General features: G+C 34.6%; 1 protein-coding gene across 4 annotated transcripts in view; it reads right to left on the bottom strand.

Annotated features, from left to right (window-relative positions):
* Nucleotides 1–2264: 2264 nt before the first annotated feature.
* Nucleotides 2265–20076, bottom strand: part of REV3L (REV3 like, DNA directed polymerase zeta catalytic subunit) — a 138056-nt gene continuing 120244 nt past the window's right edge. For 2 of the 4 annotated variants that reach the window (XM_006926076.2, XM_015600070.1), the window contains 7 exons: nucleotides 19073–19182; nucleotides 16890–17004; nucleotides 11900–12037; nucleotides 10225–10415; nucleotides 9300–9546; nucleotides 7613–7822; nucleotides 2265–3382 (listed from right to left, as the gene is read on the bottom strand). In XM_006926076.2, coding sequence (XP_006926138.1) covers nucleotides 3242–3382; nucleotides 7613–7822; nucleotides 9300–9546; nucleotides 10225–10415; nucleotides 11900–12037; nucleotides 16890–17004; nucleotides 19073–19182 — 1152 coding nt within the window. In that variant the 3' untranslated portion in view covers nucleotides 2265–3241. The remainder of the gene's footprint in view (nucleotides 3383–7612; nucleotides 7823–9299; nucleotides 9547–10224; nucleotides 10416–11899; nucleotides 12038–16889; nucleotides 17005–19072; nucleotides 19183–20076) is intronic. The other 2 variants (XM_015600069.2, XM_025042387.1) reach the window with 1 other exon arrangement.

Below are 20076 nucleotides of genomic sequence, written 5' to 3' on the forward strand. Positions count from 1 at the left end.
TGTTTCTCTGCTGTCCCCGCTTTTCTGCCATCTCCATTTCTCTGCCTTCTGCCCTGATGATTGGGCGCTGCTGCCGGACACGTGGAGCTCACAGCACTCTCAGGCAGGGCTGTTCAGGGAACATGCTGCTCCTTCTCCCCTCCCCCTCCTCCTACAGGGTGGCTGTGAGAGGCAGCTTCTTTGTTTCTCCCAGTCCACTGCCCGACACCACAGGTTCTACCACACGTTCTGACCTGTGGTAGCTCTTATGCACAGATCCCACGCTCAAGACATGCTGGTGTGGTTTGGGTGTTTTTTGTTGAGTTTTAGGTCTTCAGCTTATTGTTGTTTGAAGGGGAGAGATCTGGGAATGTCTCTCACTCCACCATGTTTGATCCAATCTTCTCATTGACTTTTATAAAACCAGAAATGAAAAGTAACAAGTCTCATCACATCAGGGGAAAAATGGAAAATATTACAGGGGTAATGATGGAGTGCGCTTGGCAGACTGCCCTGCAAGAGCTGGTCTCGCTGAGATAAACACATACCCAGCCTAAAAGTAGCTACTTGTGCACTGCTGCTGTCTTCCTCCCTCTGTTCATGGCAGGGCCCTAACGATGTCTTTTATAGCCAGGGTTATTTTTACTTTATAAAATCAAATATGTGAATATTTTAAGAACTACTATTCTGAAATTGAGGTATCAGTTTAAAACCTTATTTGATAGGCCCTAGGATTATATCTGTGCTTCAGTTATTATGAAAGTGAAAAGAGTAGAAAGGTCAAGATTACACAGCTATAAGACTTCACTAGTATCAGGGCAATGTGCTTGATGGCAGTAAATGGATCCTCCAGGACTAACGAGGATATGACCTATAACAATTGGCAGGGTCGAATAGGGTACACAAACTCTGGATGGCCTGCTCTGGCCCTCACAGGACTACCTCCTGTAAGAATTCTTTGTAACTGCTCTCTCTTCATTTTTATATGCTTTTCCCAATGTATTGGCTTTTTTCACAGACACTATTAGAAAATTGAAGTTCATATAGATTGATTATTAGCATTTGCCTATTTCCCACTGTCTGTTGGGACCTCTGTGGAATGGGGAAGAGAGGTAGAATTATAAGTAGCTGAAGTAGTTAATACTTCACATCTAGGGGAAGACACTGGTGGGAAGAAGGCAGAATGAGAGAAAATGATGTTTTAACAAACTTAAGGGAATATTTAATGAAATTATTGTTCAGCATTACTCAGATAATGGAGTGTTATTTTTTGTGGTCTGGGTGAAAAAACAAAACTTTTATTAATAGCTGGTTTACAAGGGAGAAAAAACAATCATGAAATACACTGAAAGCTTCTTAAAAAATATCGTTTTGGTAAAACAGGTCCAACACTCTCACAAGTAACAATTACTGAAAAAGCAAATGAATCTCATTAAAAGGCAGTTAGGCTACAGACTCCAAGGCCAGTTACAAGGGGGCACTTCCCTGTGGAGAAAGGAACCAGAGAGAAGTGCCTAAAGCTGAGCTAGTTTTGGGTACTTGTGTTGAATAACCATTTGTTAGTTTAGTTGTGCCCAATTATAAAGAAGAATGGTTATTTTGTTGAGAGAAAGATGATGTAAGTGGAGGTCCTATTGCACAGAACTCAGAAAAGGGAGAGCAATAGAGGAAACTCTGTCAGTGGCCACCACATACAGGTAAGAAAACTTGAATTTTGAGGACTAGCTTCAGCCTCCCAAACAAAAAGAAGATCCCCAGAAGTGGGGATTTGTGATATCTCTGAGGGGCTTAGGAAAATATGTGCAGAGACATGATTTGTATTTCTGTGATTCTTTATTTACCATGTAATTTTCATAAAACGAATCCCCCAGTATTTGGAACTTCTGAATTTGGCAATAGAAGACCTATTTCTGGTGTATAATCAGATGAACTTTCTATGTTAAAAGGATTTTTTTCTATTGAAAAAATAGGCATTTAAGTTTTTAAAAAAGTAATAAGGTAATTTTTGCTTTCCCTCTGGAACGTCCTGGCTTCAAGGTTAATTATATCTGAATAAAAATGAACACAGACCTATTAAGAAGTAGATTCTTAGAACTCTGAAAAAAATAAGAGCTAATTTTTCCTAGACTGCTTTTGCTATTTTTTTTTATAACATCGGTAGGGAGATAATGACTTAAATTTTTACCTCATTAAAATTAAGAAAAAAAGGTAGGGTAAGATATAACCAATGTAGGCTTTAAAACAGATGAAGATAATATGTATAGCAAAATAAAATAACACTGCCATATTTCATATTTTATTCAATTTTAATATGGTTTCCATTAACTTTTAAAACAAAATGATTTCCAGTTTAAAAAACAATGCACTGACCACATAATTCCTTTTTAATTTTATACAATTATACAAATATTCTAAATACACATTTTGTGTCAAGATGATGGCAAATAAGATTAACTGTACAGTACATAAGGAAAGAAAATAAGCATATTTAGAAGTAATAGAAATGTCTATACAAAACGAGCAAAAATGGAATAAAATTTTTTATTTTTAAAGTATTGCAACAGGCCCACAGGTTTGTAACAAAAATGTCTTTGCACAGTTCCTCACAATGCCCCATTAATAGCTAAAGCAAGACAGCGGTTTTAGAAAATAATGTTTCAAAATGCTACACATGGTACTACTGTTTGCACAGTTTGATCAGAATAATAACTCTACTCTGAGTCAAGCAAAACCTAGAGTAATATACCAAATAACTTGAAAATCATTTGTATAAAATTCATTGCACATTTTACTCAGTTGTTTGAAAAGTAAAAAAGTGTATTTACAAAATATTTCGCAGTCAAAATTGTAAAGTGAATGGATATCTCTAAGTAACACGTCTTGATACAGACAATTCGAGGAAAACACACGAATGGTTTCTTTAAAAGAGGTTTTCAGTGCTCCTTCCACAGGGAAGTAAATATGATCTACTCAAATGGATTTACAAGATGTTACACATACTGGAGCAAATTCAACACCAGCATTATAAAACAATGTTAAAATGGTGAAAGGATGAGGAATTTGTACATTGTAAGAAGTGAGCTATTCAGAGATCAACAAGTACAATTTTTAATTTAGTTAGCATAAAAGTCTTCATAGTCTTCAGATAATAGACAGACAATGAACATACTTGACTTGATGAAAGTTGAAAAAGCACCATGCACAACAGTTTAGTGGTAAACACTAAAAAAAATAGCACCTAGAATTCTGTGATATTGAGAATTTAAAACTGGTCTAGTAATTGCCGGAGATATGGTGCCTTGGATAATTCTCTATTTACTCGGAAGAGTTTGAAAAGTACTGGGCAGTTCAGAGAAACACATGGGATATGTCGATCAAAGCAACCTGTACAGTTCTTGCATATCTGAAAGTAGAAGAATACATAAAACAGAAAAATTCCTATGTGTAGGTGTAAATAACAAACTTTTATAATCTCTCCTTTCTGACCCAGCACAGATTACTGGCAGACATATGACATATAATACATTACAGAAGTTTCATTAATTTTTACCTCTTTGAGGCCTACGCTACCCTATGTTGAGACATTGCTAAAGGATATTATTTTACAAAACACAGAGAACAAAATTCCATAAAGATTAATTTCATTCCCAAGATCAATGTTCATCTACAGTAGAATCCTATCATATTAAGATCCATGTAATAAGCTACCCAATTACTATTCAACAAAAACTGTCTCTTAAATGAGCTATTAACATTTTTCCCAAGTTACTCAGATTTATCCTTTTATATGACAATCATAAAAAATTTATGCATTTTCTTAGAAGAGAAAATGTCAGTCCAAAAAAAAAAAAAATCAAATGATGTGAATTTGAAAGCAGTAGTTTAGACCAGTGGTTCTCAACCCTGGCTATACATGAGCTTAAAAGTATACTAATGTCAAAAAAAAGGAAAAAAAAAAAAAAAAAGTATACTAATGCCTGAGCCTCATCCCAGACCAGTGACTCAGAATCTGGGCACAAGAGCCTAAGAATTTGTACTTCTCAGGGCTCCCAGGTGATTCTGATATATAAGATCTGATCTGAAGGAAACTAATAAACCATAAGGCAATTTTTAAAGAAGAGAAGCATCACTTCTTATACAATGATTGGCTTTTATACAATATGTAGTCTCAAGTCACACGTAGTTAAAAAAGATTATAAACCATGAGAAACATCAAAAAATTATAAAGGATAACAGTGAGGATCCCAAGGGTCAAGAAAATACAGGATGATTTTTTTTTTTTTACTTGAATGGTGTATCCAAGTGATTTAAAAAGAAATACCAAATAGCAGCTACTGCTCTAGACTGTCTTTTAAGAGAGAAATCAAATCTGCTTTAGTTAAAAAAAAAGGCGTCTGTTTTAGAGATGTCTCACAGGGCCATACATTTTTGTTGTTTGCCCCAATATCTTCCAGTCAACTGAAGGGTGTGTTTTTCTGAGCACACTCGTTATTGTATCTAATATTATGTTATTGCCACAAGCAAACCACAGAGTGCCCTGAAGACTAAGCTGTTCTACAGTGAAGGCTTTTACCAATTAGACTTCTGCCAAGAAACACAAATATATTCTCCAATATAAAATTTCTGTATTACAGCTCTATGTACTACAGGTGCCAGGACAAACTGATAAATATTTATGTACTCTCTCTGCTTGTCTGACAGATCAGCCAGGATGGAATTACTTAGCTCAGTAAATTTAACTCAATGTTTAGTTTCAAGATCCTTTACTGGTGATTTAAACCGTGAGCATTATAGCTCAATTCGGCTTACATTTAAAACTTTAAACACCACAGCTTGGACACTTACTTTTTAGCTCATAAGGAAGCAGACAGTAAAAAAAATCTGCTTTAATCTTTATTGATTCTTTTTGCTATGTTTTGGCTTACTTTCTTATTTTTTTACAAGTTTTCATTCAGATGCTTAATTCACTTATTTTCATTCTTTCATGTTTGCTATTAAAAGTGTTTGAGGTGATGAATTTTTCTGAGATCTGCTATAGCTGTCTATAATTTTATATGTAATGTTTGTTTAATAGGAAGTATACAAGGATTTTTTTTTTAGTTTATAATTACTAGCTTTACAGCACTATATTAATACAATGTTTATAATATTTCTACTTTTTGAAATTTATTAAGGTTTTCTTTACAGACTAAGATATAGTCAATTTTTCAACATTCCATAAACACTTAAAAAGAAGGTGTATTCTCTAAGACTGGGTTATAGAGTTTGATATATAAGATCTACCTTATAATGTTGTTTAGGTCTTCCATAACTTATTATTTCTGATCACTTGATTGGTCTTGGGTTGAGAGGTATAAATATATCAAAATCTCCTACTACTGTTTCTGACCATTTTTCATTACATTTCCTGTAATATCTGCTTTATAAAAATTCCTACAGATTATTTAGTGTACAGAAGACACACATTTTAGTTCTTTAAAGAAAAACCCTGAAGTTAAAAATCTCTTGAAAGATGATGAACCATTCTTATTTATAAACAGCATTACTTCTTTTAAACTGCATTTTTATAAGAAACGAGACCTAATATTGAAGGAGGGTGCTAGTTAAATTGATGGCACCAACCAGCGCAGTGTAAGTCACTGAGGGAGGAAGACAGGGAGATCCAGGGAAGAGACCACTCTCAGCCTCTGACTTCGGTAGAGGTCCAGCTCACATCTATGCCTTGTGCTACAAGCCAGCAAGGGAATTTTCTATAAGGGTTGATTTCTGCCATTGGGACAGCAACCTATAAAACAGGAGCTGGAACATGCAGTGACTTCAGTGGTTGTACTGATTAGAACTACAAAACTAGTATAAAGTGGCTGAAAATTGGTTGGTAATCACTCCAATGCTGCTTTAACTGTACAGTCAAGCAGAAAGTTTTTCATTCATTCAATACATATTTACAGACCACCAGCACAGGCTGGACTCTATGCTAGGCAAAGCTGACACAGCAGTGAGAAAAGGGCAGGGCTTCTGCCCTCACTGGGCTCACTGGCTGTCTAATGGGGCAGAAATACACACATATAATCACAGTAAAGGAGGAGAGATTATGGAGGAGCCCACTGCAGGGAAGGCTTCACCTGGTCTGGGGTTTAACATGATTCCTCTCATATAATGAATAACGGGGACAGAGGAAGGCATTCCAGGCAGAGAGAATAGGGTGTTTAAAGGCCAGGATATGAGAGAGAGATTAAGGTGCATTCCTGGACCTAAAAGAAGTTCAGTACTGTATGGGTGGAGCACAGGGGTGACAGGGAGAAGGGAAGAAATGGTGAGGTACCAGGTAGGGGCCAGAATGGAGAAAAACTTATAAAGTATGTTAAGGGGTTTGAATTTTATCAGAGGGAGGAGAGGAGATGGACTAAGATAGTAACAGAAGGGTAGGAGCAAAGTGAGGATGTTTAATAACTATTTAGGAGATGAAAGGGGAGAGGCAAAAGTCAACTTATTTCAACAAGCTAGGCTTCTGTGGTTGCATCAAAATAATCGTACCTTTTAGATTCTATCATCCTTAACGTTTAATGCATTCTGGACAACTGGCTTGAGATTTCTCTAAAATGTGAGAATTTTCTGCCAGTACAAACTGTAGCCGCTAGAATGATGCAGATGAAACAGTCTATACCAATCCTTAATCATTCTATAATAATCTGAATTCTTAAAAGCCTCATCTCCTAAGAGATGACTTCTCTCCCTGATCTCCCACGTGGCAGCTAAGTTTTCTTCTAAGGGGCTGTGGATTGATACTCTGTCTTGGTTCAAAAGCTCCTTTAGTTTGAAGACAAGTGGCAGAGCCTGGCCTCAATATCTGGTGGTTGAGTTACATCAGGCCTGTGAGTAGATGAGTGGCTAGGAACAGTATGTATGAGATCTTACGACATTAGAGCAAGATGGGACCTAGGAAAGAGCAACGCGTCAACCACTGCATTTTAATAAAACCAAGGTCAAAGAGCATGGCTAATACTATGAAGTCCAGACGGGAATCTTGATGTCCTTACTGCCAGCATGATTCATTCTCCATTAGATCACACTGCCTGTCAATTATTTGGTTGGCTCTAAATCATCTTAATAACTTTATATATTACTCTTCTACAACAAGAAAAACTCTACCCCAAAATTGTTCTCTATAGCCTGAAAGATGAAAATGTCATTTGAGGGTCTAGAACAGCCTCTGGCATGTAGTAAGACTTAGTCATGATAACTATTACTTTTCTACCTGGACTCTTAGAATTGTAAACCTTCCAAGTTTACTAGCAATTCTCTAGGACATCCACATTTTTATGAGGATGGTAACTATAGAGCAACCTGTGCTTTTTTTTTTTTTTTTTTTTTAATACTATTATAAAAGAAATTGGGTGGAAGGATATTGTAGTTCTAGGTTTTAATAAACACAATATACTATTCCATAAAAACAGTCAATTACAAAACAAAGTAAGCCATTTTAATAGTTTAGTTCAATTATGATACTTTCAAGATTTTAAGAACTTTATTAGAATCCTTACTACACTTTTTATACCAGTTTCTTATCTCATACCTATATCTCCCTGAAGAATCAGATAGCTTGAGATGCTGGGTCTATTGAACAAGACTGTACCTTTATAAGTTGCTCTTGTTTACGTTCCAACTCTCGAATTTCTTGGTTGAGGATGACTGCAACATGCTGAGGTTGGCTTCGACATTTACTACAGATGCCGTGCTGAGTCAGGTCATCACACACAGGACAGTGTAAAGTAGTGAAATATTGTGAAATAGTGCCTTTCCGCCCTTCAGGTTCATTTCGAGAGGAGCTGGTGGCTTTCTGCATCTATAAAAAATATCAATTCAGAAATAAGTCTGAGCCAGCTTCATAACAGAGCTGCTGTACTCATGCTAATTACAGGTTTACTAAGGCATTATTCATTCAACAAATATTGAGTAGTTAAAATGTGTCAGGCACTAGAGAATGGAGCTATAGAAATGAACAGCCCTTCCTTCCACAGAGCTTATATCTTATTATTATCAGATATATTGGTTTTCTGAAAAAATCGTCTCCTGCCATTAAGTTTTTTGGTTGATACACACAGATGTATGACATCATACAGGGCAAGAAATGGAAGAAATCCAGGTTGAGAGTGGATACTGTTTATGGCTGCACAACTTGAGTCATGGAAGAAACAAGGCAAATGGAAGGTTAAAAATAACTCGTTAGGCAGTAGGGTACAAAATTCAAGCAAAAGTAAACCTGGAACATTTCAAATGTAATTGGATACCTGTCACCTAAGCATTCTTCACTTGAAGTTAATATTGGTTTCAGAGATCTGTCTTCTGGTACTCTTTTTATATTGAAATAACATTATCATATTATTATTATACTCTTGGTGTATTCACCTGGTGTCTTATAAATCATTTTGCAAAAAAGTTATTAGGTTAGCTTCTTGCAAATGCCAGCGGTTTAACCTTCCTGCTGGTGATGAAATGAAAAATGGCACAGAGCCAGGATATAGCATTATAGATGTTGGCACGACTTCAACCTCAGCTTAGTAGCTTATTCTTTTCTTTGATGCCATAGTGCTGAGAAAGTAAAAATAATTTAAGTATCAAAAACTTTTGTCAGTTTGCTTGAATACCATCAGTCTCAGTTCGAGATCACAGCAAATGACTGAGCTAATCTATTCTAAACAGTAGATAAAAACTACTACTATCCTAGTAGTAGTTTATTATTATAGAATCACAGATCACTCCTTCAGGCTGCTAATGAGTAAACTGAGATGGCTAAGAGGCCACACTAAATGTTTTACTTTAATATAATGCTATTTTAACATTATTTCTTTAGTCTGGTTTCTTTAGAACTATGTCTAGATACTATATCCTATACATTTCTTTTATTTCCTTTTTATTTATTTATTTTTTGTTGTGGTGACATTGGTTAACAAAATCCAGAAAGCTTCAGGTATACAGTTTAACAGTAAGGCATATATATATATTGCATTGTGTCTTATACATTTCTTAAGCACCCATTTTGAAGGAATTCTTGCTATTTTCTATTAGTGTTATTTTGTAGTTGTGGGATTTATTTTAATATTCTATAATTTGGCTGATCTGACTTCTGAAGCTGGGAAGGTGTTTGGAGAAAACTTAAATTTCTTTTACGAAACCAGAAGAGAGTAACACCGTTGCCAGTTTAAGATAATAGAGTATATGCTTTGCCTCTTATAGCACATAAAGAAAATGTTTAGTTCTACTGGAAGTTGTAAGTAAATTCTCTCTACAGTCACTGCACAAGTACTATTTAGTAGGCTTACCCTTGGTAATTCATGATACCAGTTGAAGACATCAATGCCAATAAGTGAGAAGATTCTTGCCAGGGGTGGGAGGATTTGTTTGGTGATGTAGTAAGTGGCATTCAGTCTCAGCGTCGGGTCCTGCAGGACTTCTACTGGGCGTCTTACCAGCTGGATAAGTGGTATTCCAGGGGGCCCATAAATGATGACGTATGGCACTCGCTCCCCAACTCGAGGCTCAGAGCGCCGGTCATAAGTAAGCATTTTCCTATTTAAATCCAAATAAAATACACACTCAAAGACTGTCATGAGAGGCATCCTTCCAGAAAACTAAATGAGAAATAATAATGAAACCATGGGAAGACTACAAGGGGTATGTACCTTCAAGTTAGAGTTGCAACTTTTTTGAGAACTATATACACTTCACTTAGTTGACACCAAGTGGATACACTAGTAAGTGTTTAAAACTTACTCTGTATATCAAAACGGTATGAGCTGACAGATATCAGCTAGTTAAAAATGTTTTCTATCCCCCAAGAGTGAGAACTAAAAATCACAAATCTAACAATGAAATTTAAGAAAATTCACCTGATTAGATTATCTGACTTCAGAATGATACCATCTAAGTGCTCTGGATCAATATTAAGAACTATTTAGTGATTCCGATGTGAGAAAAACAAAATGATTTAAGCTCTCTATCAGATTACAATTTCACTGAAGTTAGTGACCCAGAGTAAGCCCAGGAGAAGAGTTCCTTCTTCCTTGTCAGAGCTCACAGAGAGGGGAGCACCCTTTCCCTTCGGTGAGGCCTCGTGTGGGTGGGTGAAGAAACAACTGTGTGTCTATGCCTATGGACTGAGTGTTTTTTCAGCTACTTCAAACTGTTCAGAATCCCAGGACCACAATTGCTAGGTATTGAGAGTTGTGCTACTGTGCACATCATTACCTTGTAAGTTCAAGGGCTGGCACACAAGCTCCAGGTTTATAAGAGAAACTTCCTCTGTATTCCTTGGCGAAGATAAAATCTTGTATGCTGGCCTTTCCTTCCAGAAGCTTCATACATTGTAGCTGAACATACTGTTTAATTAAACTTATATCTCTTGTTTCAAATAGCAGCTTTAGAGAACGCTCAAGTATCTTAAAAAAAAAAAAAAAGGATATGCTCATAAAGATAAAACAACCCCTAGCATTATCATCATTGCTGCTTTAGTTTCAATTATGTAACTACTGGGTAACTTGCTGATCTACTTAAAAAAAACTGCTATTTAAAATGATTGGAAAATAAAAATGAGTAGAAACTGGGAAATATTTGAGACTTTAAATAGCTTGCTATTTCTAAAAACAGAATATCACGTAGTTTGAGGAAAATATTGGAATGACATTCATATGATACACTTGCTATGTAATGAGCAACATGAAACATTTAAGTTTTCTTAAAGAGGCAAAAGCACTCTAGGCACAAGAAGCCAGACATGATTTCATGAATTGTTTTTTATTTACCCTGTTATAGAAAGAGCCTGATTCAGATGGACAGAGAGAAGTTTAAATATCAACAAGCAGTGAAATAAAAATCAGTCTTCTTATAGTGTCAATATATACTAAGAATTTTTCTGTGCTAGAAATATTTCTGCTAGGAGGTGACCAATATACAGTGGATTTATGGAATGGACTGAATTTAAATTAGTTGCAAGTAAAAGTTCTGTATCTTATTCTGGGTTCTAGAACCCATACATATTTACTCAAGAAGTTTGCTAATTTAGCCTAGGTACAACTCTGCCCTTAGAGAAGGAATGTACTGGATATCTCTTCCAGAAACTAGTATTAAATAATATCTTTAATTCAAATAACATTACATATATGACATTAACTATTGTGTCAATGTCAATATATTATCTATTATGCTTTTAAAGCTCTATAAAACTCAGTATGTAGAGTGTTCTTCCATTTATACCATTTATTTTTGGGTTGCTGTACGAGTCTGGGCCTGAGTGAAGACAAATTAAATATAAAACACTACAATTAAGATGACTATGGTTGAGAAATTTAGGTAATTTAAGTACCATTGTTCAGAAATCTAACTTGTATTTGATAACCCAAGTAAACAAAATTTCAGTTAATCTAAGATGAATTATATTGCTTATGAAATATCTCTGTTGCTAGTTTCTCTTCTTGATATCCTGTTCCCTAGCTTTTGGGTGTTGTCAGACAGTAACATATTATCATCTTCAAGTGATAGGCAGGAAATTCTTATCAAGTTCAAGTGTTGTTTTTAGCAATTGTGATAAAAGGTAAGATGTGGGATGATGTTAGAAACTAAGGATTAAAATCAAATAAGTTGTTTCATTAGAAATGAAATTCTCAAAAATCATTTAGTTCTTATTATAGTTACATATAGTCATATAGGCTATAGTTCCTCACCCAGATGTGTGCTTAAGGATTTTTATCACATTCTTTAGCCACTTTTTTTTTTTTAATTTCACCTCCCATAGTTAGATTTCTTTCTGTCACCACATATTTGACTCTTTTTACCCCATCTATCTCCCTCCACCCCCTCCCCCCTACCCTCTGGTAACACTAGCCGCTTATTTCTTGAAGATGAAAACAAGATAGATAAAATTTACCTTAGAAACAGCAGGGCAGGAATCTCTTCTGACTGTTTCAATTCCTTTCGCATCAAATACTGGGTCCTTTTGATCCAGTGTTTCATACATGTAACCCACATACCTCTTTTTTGTTTGTAAAACACAGGGCAAATATACCTGCAACGAAATTAACAAAATGCCTCTCAATAACCATTTTTTCTTACCATGAATATATCTCATTTTTAGGTCTTTTTCTCTTTAACCAAATGTCAAGTATAGAAAAATTCTAAATATGGCTTAAGGTCCCCCAAATTCATGATACGACACTTAAAGGTGAAAGTACACAAAACGAGTTGTCTTTACTTCTTTATCACTCACTCTTTTGCTTGTACTATCAATTTTGCTCCTACCTCAGCTGACACTTCTCTCTCAAAAGTCATCCATCATATCTTTTTAAACAATTACAAAATTAATACCTACACAATGTACAAAATTAAAAATTAGTAAGAGAATATACAATGAAAAATCCAGGTCCCCCGACCTCTCCTTTCCCCTTTGAAGGCATCCTCTGTTATTGATTTCCTGTGTATCCTTCCAGAGATATTCTATCCAAATACATGTACTTATACACATAATGGTAGCTTACTATATACATCATTCTGTACTTTGCTTATTTCGTTTTATAATTTATCTTGGAAAGAGTTGTCTATTATGTGAGGGTATCACAAAATATGTAACCAGTTACTTACTATGGGTCATTTAGGATGTTTACAATCTTCTGGAATTACCTAGTGTTCCAGTGAACAACCTTGCATGGATTAATCCATAGGAAAATTCATTGAAGTGGGATTTGTAGATCAATGCATGTGTGCCCTCAACCTTTTTTTTTTTTTTTCACCAGATCGATCTTTTACTCTGCCCCTAATAATCACACTAAATGTAAATGATCTAAACATCCCAATTAAAAGGCAAAAGAGATTGGATTTGATCAAAAAGCGAGGCTCAACTATAAGCTATCTACTAGAAACCCACTTTAAATATAAGGACATAGGAAAAGATACACACACTAACACTAATCAGAACAAAGCTGGAGTGGCTATATTAACATCGGAAAAGAAGATTTCAAGACAAGAAATATTATCAAAGATATAAGTACGAATTCATAAAGAAGACACATAATCCTAAATGTGTATATACCTAATAAGAAAACCTCAAAATATATGAAATAGAAACTGACAGAACTAAAAGGAAGAAAAAGGCAAACCCATGATTATACTTGGATTTTAGCACCTCTCTTAGAAATTGACAAGAAATCAGTAAAAATAGAAAAGACTTCAACAATTGACATTTTAGAGCATTCCACCCAATAACCAGAATATATATGGCTTTTCAAGGTCACATGGGAACATTCACTAAGACCACATGCTGGACCAACTAACAAATTTCAATAAACTTAAAAGCACTGAAATTATACAGAATATGTTCTTTGACCCCAATGAAATTAGGAGTAATAACAAAAAGATTTCTGGAATATCCTTAAATGTTTGGAACGTAAACAACACACTTTTAAATAATCTACAGGTCATTATCATTGAAGCAAATGAATAATAATGAAAACACAAGATATCAAAATTTGAAGCTAAAGGAGTAGAGAGAGAGTTATATTTTTAAATCCTTATATTAAAAATATATTTGAAATCCATGGTTCAAGCTTCTAAATTAACAAGTCAGGAAAAGAAAAGCAAACTAAACCCAAATTAAGTATAAGGAAGGAGAGACAACCATCCGAATGGGAAAATGTATTTGCAAGCAACACCTCCAATAAGGGCCTAATATCCAAAATATACAAAAAACTCATACAACTCAATAACCACAAAAAAACAAATAATCCAATCAAAAAATGGGGAGAGGACCTGAACAGACACTTTTCCCTAGAGGACATACAAATGGCCAACAAATATATGAAAAGATGCTCAACACCGCTAGCTATTAGGGAAATGCAAATCAAAACCACAATTAGATACCATCTCACACCTGTTAGAATGACTATAATCAACAGGACAAGTAATAACAAATGTTGGAGAGGATGTGGAGAAATAGGAACCCTCATACACTGCTCATGGGACTGCAAATTGGTACGGCCACTATGGAAAGTGGTATGGAGTTTCCCCAAAAAGCTAAGAATTGATCTACCATATGATCCAGCAGTCCCTCTACTGGGTATTTACCCCCAAAGACTTGAAAACTCCTACTTGAAAAGATATTTGCACACCAATGTTCATAGCAGCATTATTCACAGTGGCCAGGACATGGAAGCAACCGAAGTGTCCTATGACAGATGATTGGCTAAAGAAGCTGTGGTACATATATACGATGGAATATTATTCAGCCATAAGAAGAGATGAAATACTGTCATTTGCAACAACATGGATAGACCTTGAAATAATCATATAAGCGAAATAAGCCAGACAGAAAAGGTTGAAAATCACATGATATCACATACGTGAGATATAAACCTAAAAGCAACAAATGAACAAGACAAACAAACAGAGACTCATGGACATGGGCAATGGACTAGTGGTTCCCGGGAGGGAGGGGGGAGGAAGGGAGGGGAGAGAAATAAAAAAATAAAATGTTAAAAAAAAATTATGTATATATGGTATGAAAGAAAAATAAACTGGTATTAAAAAAAAGTATAAGGAAGGAAATAATAGCGGAAATTAATGAAATGGTTCTTCAAAACATTCAATAAATGGATAAACCTCTAGCTAGAATGATCGAGTAAAAAAATTATTAATATCAAAGTAGAAGGATGTTACTAAAAACTTACAGATATCAAAATCACAATAAAGCATAAATAATTCATGCCAATACATTTGACAACTTAGGAGAAATGACCAAATTCCTTGACAACCACTAGTTATCAAAACTAACATAAGAAAATCTGAATAATTCAATATATAAAGATGTTTAATTTGTAATTACTGTACCTCCCCCAATAAAATTTCAGGACTAGATGGCTTTGCTGGTAAATTCTACAAATCATTTAAGAAAGGAATAATTGTACTGATCTTATACTTTTTCTTTCAGAAAATAAGAGAGGGAACACTTCCAACTCATTTTATGAGGCCAGCCTTTTTTTTTTTTGTCCCCAAAGGAGACAAATGTGGGGGGGGGGTGGTGTGGGGAGGGGAACTACAGACCAATATTCATCATGAATATAAACATCACAATTCTTAACAAATGTTTTCTTTGAGAAGTTTTGCAGTTTTTGTTTTTCTGTTTTAGGTCTGTGAGCTATTTCAGGTAAATTTTCTTGTCTGGTGTTATTTTCTAAACACATCATGTTCTTCACTTTGCCGGATGGGTTGAGTGTCCACAGCACCATATACATATTTTTAGAATAGCACTCGTTATCACTGTTTTCTCATTTTTCTCCCCCACACCATTAGAATGCTCACTCTTCAGGACAGATATCATATCCAAATTCTCTTTGAATCTCTTCTAGAGTAATTCTTGCTTCAGAATAGATACACAATAATCATTTGGGAGTCATCTGATTCTTTTCTCTCTTTTATCCTTTTCATACCAGCTCTCCTAAATCAACCATTTTTAACTCCTGCCCATCCTTCTCAGTATCTCTTGATTGTCCTTTCTTTATTTTCATTAGTTCATCTCACTGGTTTCAGCTATACAGGTTGCAAGAGGCATCTGTCTTGAGATTCACCTCTTCCCAATCCATCTCTTTATCGCAATGAAGCCAATCTTCCCAGACAGCTCTGCTTAAGTCATACTCTTAACTTTCCTGAATAAGGTTTAAACACTTCGGCTTGGAATTTGAAACACTCTACAATCTGGTCTTAACTTTATTTTTCCAGACATCTCTCCTGATACTCCGTAGTCCCACATCATGCTTTTCCAACTCCATATTCTTCTCTATGCCATTTTCTTCTATGCAGAATGATTGCCGATGGCTGTCTATTGAAATTGTAACCATTTTCCAAGACAGAGTGCAATATTACCTCCTACATAGAGTCTCCTCATCCTGCCAAGAGAACAAAATAGCTCCTTTTCTTTGTGCTCTTACAATGCTTAAGGAGATTGCTCTCATGAGACTTCTGTAAGTTTACAATAAAATAAATAGATCATTTCTAATCATTCCTTTTAGAAATGAGCTCTTAGAAGAGTCTTATGCTTCTTTGCATTCCACAACTCTCGTAGCTCAGTATCTTATATAGAGAAAGAACTAAATATATTACATTATTTGATATCTAAAGTAAAGTGAAAATAGTTGAAGGTCCTTGTGGCAGCCTATTTTTCAAAGAAATAACATCTCTCATTCCACATGGTCTTCTTACAATGTGACTCTGACACTCTTCCCATTGAGAGATAGGGGTCTATGTTCCCTTTTAAATCTAGGCTATGATGCTGTGTGACTTTGAGACTAGGTCATAAAAAGCAAAACAGCTTTCATCTGTTTCTCTCTGGGATGTTTATTCTTAGAACTCAGCCATCATGCGGTGAGGAAGAACAAGGAGCCCCCGGGAAAGGCCATGTGTAGGTGTTCCAGCTAACAGTTCCAGCTAATATCCTAAACAGCAGCCAGCATCAACCCTCAGACACGAGAGTGAGCAAACTTCAGGTGATTTCAGCCTTTAGCTATTTGTTGGGTTACCTCCACCCTTTAAGTTTCCTCAGTTGAGGACTTAGACATTGTAGGGCAGAGACGTGCCATCCCTGCAGCAACCTTTCTGAATTCCTGACCCATAAAATCTGTAAGCATAATAAAACGGTGGTTGTTCTACACCACTACCTCTGAGGTAGTCTGTTAACTGGAACAATCTGTTCATTTCTCTACATAAAGACATTACTAAAAAAATTTGAGAAAATTATATAAAACTAAGGGAAAATATTTTAAATATTAATACTTTAATAGACCCGTATACTGTTAATAATTCTGAAAATACATTGAAATGTCTAGAAGGTATGTAAATTTTATATAGGATCATTATTATTACATTTCTCTTACCTTTTCAAACTTCAATTTTACTGGTTTTGGATTGGTAGCAGTTACAGCTTCAGCAATTTCCTGACCAATCTTAAAAGACTGTTCCTTAGTAGCTCCTTTCAGTAGCACAAACATACTAGAGGATTAAAAAGAGAGTAGGGTAATGAGGTCTTTGTAAGAAAAAAAAACTTCATCAAGAGTAACTTTCCTGGTAAATACTCTAATACCAAAGAAACCTTTTCCCCGCTTCCTATTCCTTATTAAGTTACTTCTTATCTAAGCTTTCTTATTTATCACACTTTCCTTGTGTACTCATGGTATATCTTGTTACAGCTCTGTAAGACATCTAATATTTCTAGTTTAGTTACACATAGACCAGTTCAGTTATCACAGCTGCCAAGAAGGTCCTTGGTCACTCCTAGACATTTATAGATTTGTATGACACACAATTAGGTCAATCATAAAATAAGAGAAAATGTGAGTATAAAGAAATGGAATATTTACTTGGGATGTAGGAGGAAATTTCCTTCCAGAACTGCCTAACTTAAAAAAGACACACATATATTTTGTAATATATGTTTATTGAAGAAAATAAAAGAAGGCACAAAGAAGAAAATGGCCATCTATAAAATCTCACCATTCAGGAAAAAGACACACCAAACCTTCTGTGTATATCTGTAAATTTTTTCTCATTTGGGAGCACAGATCATACTATTTTGTAACTTTCTCCTTTCATTTAATGGTATATTGTGAACATTTTCCATGTCACTTAGTCCTTTTACACTATTTTTACAGTTGTATTCTATTTCAATGTGTGGGTATATTATAATTTAACCCAACACTGAAAATTTAATTATTAAAAATTTTTTGCTACTATTTCATATATAATTTGGCACACCTGATTCTGACCTCAGAATATTCCTAGAAGTGAAATGTCTTCATAAATGGTATACACTAAAAATAATTTTTGAAAGATACTGTAAAACTGCATTCCAGGGATATTTCTGATGTACAATCCCACTAGTAATATATGTAGGTCAAGAGAGAAGAATTTCTAATATGGATATAAAATTCCAATACAAAAAATAACTTAAAAGTTAACTTATAAAACAAAAGTATTAGGCATTTTTTCCTAATATAATCCAGTTAACTTTATAATAGCACTTTACTTTACACTTCAGCATATAAATACCATCATCTGAGACCAAGAGGAATAATGACTAATAGAGATTATAAGTTGATCTTCACTTATAATTTTAGTAGAAAGACATTAAATAGTGATATGGACAATATCTTGAAACACGACTTTAAGATTTTTGTTTCTAGTCTTGGAGTCACATAACCCAATCTTATATTTTGTTTCTAGTCTTGGAGCCACATAACCCAATCTTATATTTTGTTTCTAGTTTTGGAGCTACATAACCCAATCTTGTTTTTATATTGGACTTTAAATCTCATTTGGACAGTTTCTTTGGAAAAGCTCTTTCTCTGCCAGTACTAGAGACAGCACTTAGCATCTGATAATGAAAAGCTTAAGAAAAGGGTATTTTATTCAATATTACTTAAGGTCTTTAAAATAAAAATAGTCTCAATCTGAATTAATTTTAACATTCATTAAGGCAGAACAAACAGGCCTTGGTTATTTGTACCTTTAGGCTTAGGCTATACTTTGAACTACTTAAGCTTTTTATAATATTTTCTTTTTAGGCCTATCTAATATATATTATACTAATATATTTTTTAAATAAGATTATTATAAAATTTCCTTTTGAAAGATTATTTTTAACAACAGATTTTGGGACCTAGTGAAAAGTAAACTACTCACAGCTTTGGCAACTGTCCTTCAAAAACAGTTTGATTATTTTAAGATATATATTTAAATTCAGAGAGCTGCAGCTATAAGAGGAATTATTCAAATTAAAAACTGTTTCTTTAAACAGACTAGGCTCCTGTGTATACAGTTTTTTATAGTCTACCATCTACTTGGCTACCTGGAGGGATGCCACAGGAATCTTCACAGTCCTTGGCTTTCTCTCTTAAGATCATATCTGATAAATCAGGACCTGCGCTAGCTCTGATCATGAGATCATAAGCACCGGAAAGGACTTAGGTAGAACTCTATTTTTAGTTTAAGGATTACCCTTAAGCCATTCAAACATCTAAAGAGATGCAAAAAGACAACTACAAATCAGAAAGTTTGTTACCTGTCAGTATCACCATATACAACCCTTGCACCCCATTTCTTGGTATCGTTCACCAGTTTAATAGCTCGTTCCAAGGTCTCTCTTGCTTTGTGAACAATACTATCACCAACCTGTTGGTACAAACACATTGGAAATAATTTTTTAACATAGCTTAGTAAAGTCAATAGACAACATATAATAATTTTAATTACTAAATATTTCTAAAAATAAAATGAAGAGAAAACATAAAAAAACAAAAACAGTCATCATGTTGTCATTCTTTCTACAAATACTCAAGAAGAAAATGAGACGGATGAAGAATTTAAAGAAGGAACCAACCAATATATAGACTTGCCTGTGAGTAGTATAATGGACCACTTTATACGAGGTAGACAACTACATTTGATTCCTGGAAAAATAAACCTTGTTTATGGGAGCATTTTCTTATATGTCTGTAAATTTAGCAAGAAATTACCCTGTGTATATCTATGTGTGTGTGTGTGTATGTGCATCTTTCAAAATTTTGTTGGAATGTTATAATTTCTTTCAGTATCATTAAAATTAAGGCTGAAGTCTCAGTGATTGTTTATACATCCTTTTTAGATAATATTAAAATAAGAAAAAATGTATAGTTATAGGATGGAAAATATAAGTGTTCAGTTTAAATCAAGGAGGCAGACAGATATATGTCTAACAAGTTCTTCCATTTGAGTGGTGAGTTTCAACAATGACCATGGCATAAGATGACAAGACGAAAAAATGGTATGTCTTGAAAATAATGAGAAACAAGCTAATTATATTCCATTGTTAAGTAAACTAAGGAACTAGTATAGCATTGCTGCTTCATTTGTTAAACTCATTAAAACTAAGAGTTGGGGAAAATTTCCCTTCGGCACAAATAGAGCATTCTTTAAAATTTTAAAATACGAATTATCTAACTTTTCCTTTCATGTTAAGATACAAACAATAGTTATAATGATCCTCCCCTTTTTACTATAAAATTTGAATTACCTGAACTAAATGTA

This window comes from Pteropus alecto, unplaced genomic scaffold (assembly GCF_000325575.1).
Source record: "Pteropus alecto unplaced genomic scaffold, ASM32557v1 scaffold79, whole genome shotgun sequence".
NCBI lineage: Eukaryota > Metazoa > Chordata > Mammalia > Chiroptera > Pteropodidae > Pteropus > Pteropus alecto.